The sequence below is a fragment of the Mandrillus leucophaeus genome, unplaced genomic scaffold (genome assembly GCF_000951045.1).
Source record: "Mandrillus leucophaeus isolate KB7577 unplaced genomic scaffold, Mleu.le_1.0 Scaffold320, whole genome shotgun sequence".
Lineage (NCBI taxonomy): Eukaryota > Metazoa > Chordata > Mammalia > Primates > Cercopithecidae > Mandrillus > Mandrillus leucophaeus.
Window position 1 is genome coordinate 1,000,054 of NW_012103366.1, and position 8,940 is coordinate 1,008,993.

The following is an 8,940-nucleotide window of genomic DNA, read 5'->3' on the forward strand; positions in this document are numbered from 1 at the left end:
GCAATCTCAGCTCACTGCAACCTCCACCTCCTGGGTTTAAGCAATTCTCTTGCCTCAGCCTCCCAAGTAGCTGGGATTACAGGCATGCAGCACTACCCCTGGCTAAGTTTTGTATTTTTAATAGAGACAAAGTTTCACCATGTTGGCCAGGCTGGTCTTGAACTCCTGACCTCAAGTGACCCACCTGCCTCGGCCTCCCAAAGTGCTGGGATTACAGGTGTGAGCCACCGCACCTGGCCCCTAAACATTTTTGAATAACTATATATCTTGTTCTTTATTTTAGAGTTAATATCTAACATTTTCATCATAAGTTTAAATAGCTGCAAAATATATTACTTCTGGAACATTATGTTACATATGTGTTTTGCTAAATTTGTTACCTGTTTTACATAACTAGTTCTCATTGTCAAAACCAAATTTACCTTGTCAGAAAGTCTGACTTTATTCTTTAATTCAAATAAACATTAATATTCTCTTGTGATTTTCTTCTAAATTTGAATTCTAAGATAGATATATAGAAATAAGGAAGGGAAAGGGAGGGAGGGAGGAAGTGAGTGTGGGAGGAGAGGAAGGGAGAAAGGGAGGGAGGAAGGAAGGGAGGGAGGAAGGGAGGAAGGAAGGAAGGTTTGCTGAGTTTGATACCCTCTTAAAGATTTCTTACCTAAACTCTTGCATTGCCGTGGGAGAAGGGGGCCACCTTCTTGAGTTGTCCCTTTGTTAGCATCCTGGAGATGTTAATATCCCAGGACAATATACCTTTTTTGTTAAGTGGGAGAAGGGTATTGTGAATGGTGAGGTGGCTGTAAAAGGTGGCTGTGAAATATAGTTAATGATATTACCTACATCATTAGATCCTTGTGGAGACTGAATATATTAAATTAACACATGAGCAGTATCTGGCATATAATAAATGTTCAATAATTTTAAATTGTTATAGTTGTTACTGTTTATTTATAAATTGCATGTTCATGTACTTTCTCACTGTTTTCAACTGGATTATTCTTTTTCTTCTTTTCACATGTCTTATTATATATTAGGAAGAGTTGCTGTTTTCATATGAATTACAGATATTTTTCAGATTATCTTTTTATTTTTAAATAAAAACTTGAATTAAAAAATTGCTTTATAGGTTGAGCATGGTGGCTCATGCCTGTAATCCCAGCACTTTGGGAGGCTGAGGTGGGTGGTCATTTGAGCTCAGGTTTTCGAGACCAGCCTGGGCAATGTGGTGAAACCCCATCTCTACAAAAAAAAAAAAATACAAAAATTAGCCAGGTGTGGTGGTGCAATCCTGTAGTCCCAGTTATTAGGGAGGCTGAGGTGGGAAGATTGCTTGAACCCAAGAGGTCAAGGCTGTGGTGAGCCGAGATCACATCACTGCACTCCAGCCTGGATGCCATAGTGAGACTCTGTCTCAAAAATAAATAAATAAATCAATCAAATTAAAAAAAAGAAAAGAAAAAGTAGTTGCTTTACAGCAATTTCTGTGTAGACATTTGTATCAATGTTTACCTTATGGTTTCTACATTTTGTGTTATGTGGATTCCTAGCTTATGAATGCTTTTATCAGTTTTCTTATATTACTTTTATAATTTCATCTTTTTTATATTTAAATAATTGAGTTTTCTGCTCTTTATTTTGGTAAAAGACTCAAGTATGGATCAAGGTTTACTTTTTCCCCAAATAATATTTCCTTGGCCCCCGTTCCCCATTGATTTAAAATGCCATCTTTTAAAAATATGCTTTAAGCCCATGTATACTTCTGTGTGGACCTGTAATTCTATTCCATTGACCTTTGGCTATTTCTATACTAATATGACAGTGCTATAACTACTATAGGTTTAAGTGGGTTTCTTCTCAAATTTTATTATTTTTTTGTTATGGAAACTCCACCCACAATCCAAAGATGCATAACTAAGTGGTTAACAATTTCCTTCCTATATCTTGCCACTTCTAAGTCCTAAAATATCCCATTAAAGGGATGAAGTAGGGCTTTGGAGGTCCCTTGGTGAGCTAGGTGTAACCTCTTTGTCCCTTTTTATTATGTGATGGTCTAGAGGGGCACTTGGAGAGCTGGGGCAGCAAATAGGAATAAGCCCAGAAATTCTGGTATTTTTATTGCTGATACAGCCACACCAGCAAGTACCAGCTGAATACCAACTACATGGATGTGTGTGTTTATATTATGTCATAGATATACATTAAGTATAGGTAACTATTCCTATTTTAATAAGCTTTTTGAGATGTAATTCACATACTATGCAATTCACCATTTTAGAGTGTACAGTTCAGTGCCTTAAAATATTAATACATTCATGAAGTTGTACAACAATCACCACTAATTTTTGTATATGATATGAGTTAGGAGTCCAAATTCCTTCTTTGCATGTGGCCATCCAGTTCTCCCAGCAACATTTGTGGAAAAGACTATTCTCTCCTATTGAATGGTCTTGGCACCCTTGTTGAAAATCAGTTAATCCCAGCCTGGGCAACATAGAGAGACCCCATCTCCACAAAAAATCAGCCAGGTGTGGTGGTGCCTACCTGTAGTCCCAGCTACTCAGGAAGTCAAGGCTGTGACTGGGAGACAGAGCAAGAGCCTGTCTAAAACAAAAAGAAAGAAAATAGAAAACCCACTAATCATAGATGTGTGGGCTTATTTCTGGACTCTCATTCTATTCTTATTCTATCCATTGATTTATATGTCTATACTTAAGCCAATAGCACAATAACAGGTTTTCAGAATCACTAATGGGGCCGGGTGCTGTGGCTCACGCCTGTAATCCCAGCACTTTGGGAGGCCGAGGTGGGCGGATCACCTGAGGTCAGGAGTTCAAGACCAACCTGGCCAACATGGTGAAACCCCGTCTCTACTGAAAATACAAAAATTATCTGGGCGTGGTGTCAGGCGCCTGTAATCCCAGCTACTGGGGAGGCTGAGGCAGGAGAATCGCTTGAACCCGGGAGGTGGAGGTTGCAGTGAGCCGAGATCATGCCATTGCACTCCAGCCTGGGCGACAGAGCGAGACTCCATCTCAAAAAAAGAAAAAAAGAAATCACTAATGGATGCCTAGTTTTATGAAAAGCCTTTGCAGCATTTAATGATATGATCAGATGTTATTTCTCATCTGACATTTTAACATAGTGGTGAATTAGTCTTTTCTAATAGTGAACAGTCTTTGAGCCTGAGGTCTAGGTTGTGTTCTGTGTTTTGATTTTCTGTTACCTAGTAAGAGTGGAGGGCAGGAAGGTGAGCAGTGCATGAGAGGTCTTAGTGTGCACGCACCAGAGTACATGCTTCTCTGGTCTTAGTACTCATTATGATCATCAGTATCTGCATATGCCTGGCTTCTGATGGTTAATTTGCTCACCTGGTCTCTATTGTTTCAGGATCCTATTATTTTCATTGCTGTCAGTGAGCCCAGTTGTGTCACTGCATCCCCTACTGTCAGCCCTGGCTTGCAGAGGAAAGCCACTACCAAACCTCTCAGTGCTGTGGTGCCCCTCTCACCAGGCCATTCCTTGTTGCTTGATAGTGGGTGTACTTTTGGGATCCTCCTCTCAATATAGCCTTCTGGCTGGTTTTCCAGCCTTAATAGTATTATCCATGGTAGCGAGCTCACTTCTCCATCCTCTTGTTCCTTCTTCCACTGCTTGCCATCTGCAGCCTGGCATTGCTTCCTCGCCTAGTGTGAACCACTGTGTGTTCTTTTCTATTTAAGAAATTACCTCAAACTTAGTGGCTAAAAACATCTATTAATTAGCTCACATAAGTCAGATATGTCTGGTATGGCACAGCCAGGTTCTCTGCTCAGGATATGAGCTAGGCTGAATTCTCTGGAGGCTCTGGGAACAGTGTACTTCCAAACCCATGCTTGTGTTTGCAGGACTGAGGTCCTCGTCTCCTTGCTGCTGTCACTTGACTGCTCTCCACTCCTAGAGGCCACTTTCATTCCTTGTCCAAAGGCTCCCCCATCTGTGCATCTGCAGTAGCCATCATAGCATCTTGTGTTCTGAATCTCTGACTTCTTCCATGTCTGACCTCTAGACCCTGATTTCAAAGGTCATGTGATTAGGTCAGATCCACCCAGGTAATATCCCTATCTTCAGGGTAACTAACGTGGGACCTGTCCTACATCTGCAAAATCCCGTTTGTCATGTGTGTTAGTTTCCTGGTCTGCTGAAAAAAATTCCTCCAAACTTGGTGGCTTATAACAACAAACATTTATTCTCTCATAGTTCTGGAGGCTGGGAGTCCTAAACCAAGGCATTGGCAAGGTGCTAGCCGGGTGGATTCCTCCTGGGGCCTGTGCTGGAGAGGCCTGTCCCCTGCGCTCTCCCAGCTTGTGGTGGGTGCTGGCTGTCCTTGGTGTTCTTTGGCTTGTAGCTGTGTCACACGGACACTATTATTATTATTATTATTATTATTATTTTGAGATGGAGTCTTTCTCTGTCACCCAGGCTGGAGTACAGTGGTGTGATCTCAGCTAATTGCAACCACCACCTCCTGCGTTCAAATGATTCTCCTGCCTCAGACTCCCAAGTAGCTGAGATTAAAGGCACCTGCCACCACGCCTGGCTAATTTTTGTGTTTTTGAGCCAGAATTTCGCTCTTGTCGCCCAGGCCCGAGTGCAATGGTGCAACTGTGGCTTGAACCTCCCAGGTTCAAGCAATTCTCTTGTCTCAGCCTCCTGAGTAGCTGGGATTACAAGCGTCTGCCGCCACACCCGGCTAATTTTTGCATTTTTAGCAGAGACAGGGTTTCACCATGTTGGCCAGGCTTGTCTCGAACTCCTGACCTCAGGTGACCCATCCACCTGCCTCAGCATCCCAAAGTGCTGGGATTACAGGTGTGACCCACCACACCTGGCCGAATTTTTGCATTTTTAGTAGAGACGGGGTTTCACCATGTTGGCCAGGCTGGTTTCGAACTCCTGGCCTCAAGTGATTTACCTGCCTCAGTCTCCCAAAGTGCTGGGATTACGGGCATGAGCCACGGCACCCGGCCAGGACACAATGATTAATAAAAGATTTCCTGATAGTTTAATTCATATAGAATGGTGTTTAATTGCTTTGACTTATTACTAAATATATTTTAATGATATAAGCCTGGAAATAGAATCATTTATTATTCATGAATGAACCACTTACTAAGAAATGATAAATTCAATATTAAACATAAAAGTCAAAAATTTCATTTTAAATCTATTCATGATTTGAGATTTTTCGTACACAGTCTTTGTTATATACTTTCTTGAACACTATATAACTCATCTATTAATCCTCAAAAAGTGACTGGGAAGAAGAATGTAATTAAAGTGATAGGCTATATTTTTATATTGTAATTGTGCAAAAAATAACCAAAAGAAAATGTTTTCTCCTTTGTATTTTGAAAATGGTAGAAATATAGGCAATTTTGGATAACTTTGTGATTAATGTACATGTTTACCTGCTTTGATAATGGAAACCTCTTACTAACATATTAATGACTTTGGGAAGGTCAGTTTTTAGTTTGTTAAAAATTTGTTATTCTTGGCATAGTTGGTTAAAGATGGAGAATCTGGGATTTATAATAAATTATGAACTAATATAAAATATTAGAGCTTTTAACTTATAATAGTATTTAGGGAAAGGCTGCTTCAGAATTGTGTTCTTGATTGGAATTTCTGTTTAAATGATTAGTAAAGTATACTAGAAAAAAATGTAGCTGCAATTTACTTTCTTCCTCTCTTGGCAAAGAAGCCATTCTAACTGCTGAATGCTTGTTCCCGTCTGCTGCAGGCTGAGTCCTCCTGTTCTTCCACTGTGCTCCTTAAAGGAAATTCAATTGTCTACTGATAAATTTTTTAGAATGGAACCATCTGAAATTACCAATGGTTGTTTTCTTTCTATTTTAACAAGGGAGGTAAGGAAAAAGAAAATCCTAATCCATGTCATACTTTGGAATTAATAAACTACAAAGCCTCATAAGAGTAAGCCAGAAACTGTGCAGATTCTGTAAAGATGTGTTTGCATTTCATAAACAGCTAAAGGGCAGCAGCAAGAATGACTGCTGTGTGGCAAGTAAGCCCTGTTCTTTTTTTTTTTTTTTTTTTTGAGACGGAGTCTTGCTCTGTAGCCCAGGCTGGAGTACAGTGGCGTGATCTCGGCTCACTGCAACCTCTGTCTCCTGGGTTCAAGTGATTCTCTGACTCAGCCTCAACCAAGTAGCTGGGATTACAGGCGCCCTCCACCACGTCTGGCTAATTTTTGTATTTTTAGTAGAGATGGGGTTTCACCATGTTGGCCAGGCTGATCTTTAACTTCTGACTGAACTCGTGATCCACCCACCTTGGCCTCCCAGAGTGCTGGGATTACAGGTGTGAGCCACCGCGCCCCGCCAGCCCTGTTCTTTCTACTTCCCCAGAGTGTTCCTCTTCTGCCTGGCTGCCACCCCACCTCCCCAAGCATTTTGTCAACATCTAGTGCATCTTCCCTCATATGTAAGAAATAAGCAGCCAGGTGTGGGGGCTCATGCCTGTAATCCCAGCACTTTGGGAGGCTGAAGTGGGTGGATTACCTGAGGTCAGGAGTTCGAGACCAGCCTGGCCAGCATGGTGAAACTCCTACTAAAAATACCAGCTGGGCGTGGTGGCGCATGCCTATAATCTCAGCTACTCAGGAGGCTGAGGCAGGAGAACTGCTTGAACTTGGAGGTGGAGGTTGCAGTGAGCTGAGATCTGGGAGGTTGCAGTGAGCTAGGCAACAAAGCAAGACTCCATCTCAAAACAAAACAAAACAAAAAAACAAAAAAAAAACCCCTGTGATTCTTTTTTTCTATCAGGTATCAGGTTCATAAATGGAGAAGTTTACATTTTTGTTTTTGTTTTTGGCATTTGCTGAGGCTTATGAGACTGGGGACTAAGGCCTAAAAACTATTTATTTCTTTTAGTATAATAGAGTCTTTTTATTTTTACTGATACATTGATAAATATTTGCAAGAGACACAATAATAGCTAACTCCCACATTTAGTAAGTGCTTCTTTAATTGCAGCGGGACCCTTCTGAGACAGTGTCTGTGAAAGATGTTTTGGCCCGAGCTGCAGCCAAGGGTCTGCTGGATGGGATTGAGTTGGGTAAATCATCAAAACGGGAGAAGAAGAAGAAAAAATCAAAAACATCATTGACAAAAGCTGCCACCTCTGATAATGGCATCCAAATGAAGATTGCTGAGTTCCTGAATCGAGAAACTAAAGCCAGTGCTAATCTATCAGAGACTGTAACAAAACCATCTCTTCCCCAGAAAAATACTGCTCAAGTGGGGGCTTCCTCACAGACCAGAAAACACAAGCTGGCCCCTCATCCTGCAGTGCCTACATTTATGAAGAACACTTGTCCCTCCAGACCGCGTGAACGGCAGACACACTTCATAAGACCTCGGCCAGAAGACAGAATGGTTGCTCTGAAACCCATCGAGATTATTCTGCCTCCAGTCTTTATGCCATTTTCAAGTCCCCAAGGGATCAGATCTCGGATGCCAACTCAACATTTGTACTGTCATTGGGTTGCCCCCAAGCCACTTGTGCCCACCTGCCTTCCCACACCTTCACTATCCAGAAAAGGGGAAAAGCCTAAAGATGACACACGTTCCTCCCTACTCAGGCCTCCTCGGCGATGGCTTTGATTGTCTTATTTTTTTATAGGGGCCAAAGAGCGGTTGATTTTTTTTTTCAAAGTCTAGTATTTCTCTGAAGGTTCCACATCTCGACACAAGGTATTCATTCTTTTGGTCACTTAGGGATCTTCTAAGTCTGATATTAGTTTCAGAGAATTCAGACAAGTGAGAAACAATAATGTAGGAGTCAGCAAAGCAGAATTCAGAGACTTCAACCGATCAGTGCTGCTCTGAGAGGATCCAGTTAGAGACTCAGTGTCAGCTGTCAGAACTTATCTCACTCCTGTGAACTTTCAGGCTGGACTTAAAGCTGCCCAGTTTCTCCTGCAGGGCAGGAAACACTACCTCCTTTCAGCAGGCAGCTCATTAGAAAGCCGAACGGGCAAGCGATCCTGGCCTCTCCCGCCCGCTGACTGCTCTTCAGCATCCACGCAGTTGGAGTCGTGACTTTCTCAACCACGATCGAGGGTGATTTTTTTCTTAAATATCAAGCTGTTCTTTGAACAGGGAGTGCCATGAGTTTTTGTAACGTGACTGAAGTTGAGTTTAAGTAGGAAGCGCAGGAAGTTCCCAAGTGCCAGGTGTGTGTAGCTCAGAGACGCTTTTACGTGAGGTGTCTCTCACTGGGGGAGTTTCCAGGATCGTGAATAGACTGGACACAATCATCTCTCCCTTCCTATATGTCAAGCGCTCTTATAAAAAAAGACTGTGAGCAAATTTCCACCTAAATATTAATAATTCTGAAGAGGCAAAACTGTTGAATGCAAGTGATACCTACTGTTGAAGTAACCCATACATTTCTGATTCTCTTCAAAGATCAGGTGATACAACAAAATCTACAAGTCATTTCAAACAACACACAGGAATCAAACTTTGGTAAATCATTTCTGATGCACAATTAAATCTATTGTAGCACTCTTAATTATATGAAATGTCGATTCATCTTGAACGTATTATCAATTGCCTACCAAGAATTGGTATGGTTATCATTTCTGGGTCTATTGATTTTTCATCATGGCAACAGAAATTGTCATTAAATAGAATAAGATACAACTACATATCTTATTGTTTAAAAACATTCATAGACATAGTCATAAAGTTTGAATTTAAAGTTTTATTTTTGTAATTCAGTTGTATAGAAATGTTATGTAAATTCCTAAAATGCTCAATTCAGGTGGCATGATTTTTAGAATATTACCCTCTTCAAGATGAATATTTAGGTCTATTTCAGCTCTGATATTCTATTTTTACTTTCTTATTTGAAGTGAGGATTAAAAGAGAATGG

At 41.1% G+C, this 8,940-nt stretch overlaps 1 protein-coding gene across 2 annotated transcripts in view; it reads left to right on the top strand.

Moving 5' to 3' along the window:
- Window positions 1-8,708, top strand: part of NSUN7 (NOP2/Sun domain family, member 7) — an 80,914-nt gene extending 72,206 nt beyond the window's left edge. The window contains exons 10-11 of one of the 2 annotated variants that reach the window (XM_011987968.1): window positions 5,783-5,906; window positions 7,035-8,708. In XM_011987968.1, the coding sequence (XP_011843358.1) occupies window positions 5,783-5,906; window positions 7,035-7,664 (754 nt within the window). In that variant the 3' untranslated portion in view covers window positions 7,665-8,708. The remainder of the gene's footprint in view (window positions 1-5,782; window positions 5,907-7,034) is intronic. The other variant, XM_011987970.1, reaches the window with a different exon arrangement.
- The last annotated feature ends 232 nt before the right edge of the window (window positions 8,709-8,940 follow it).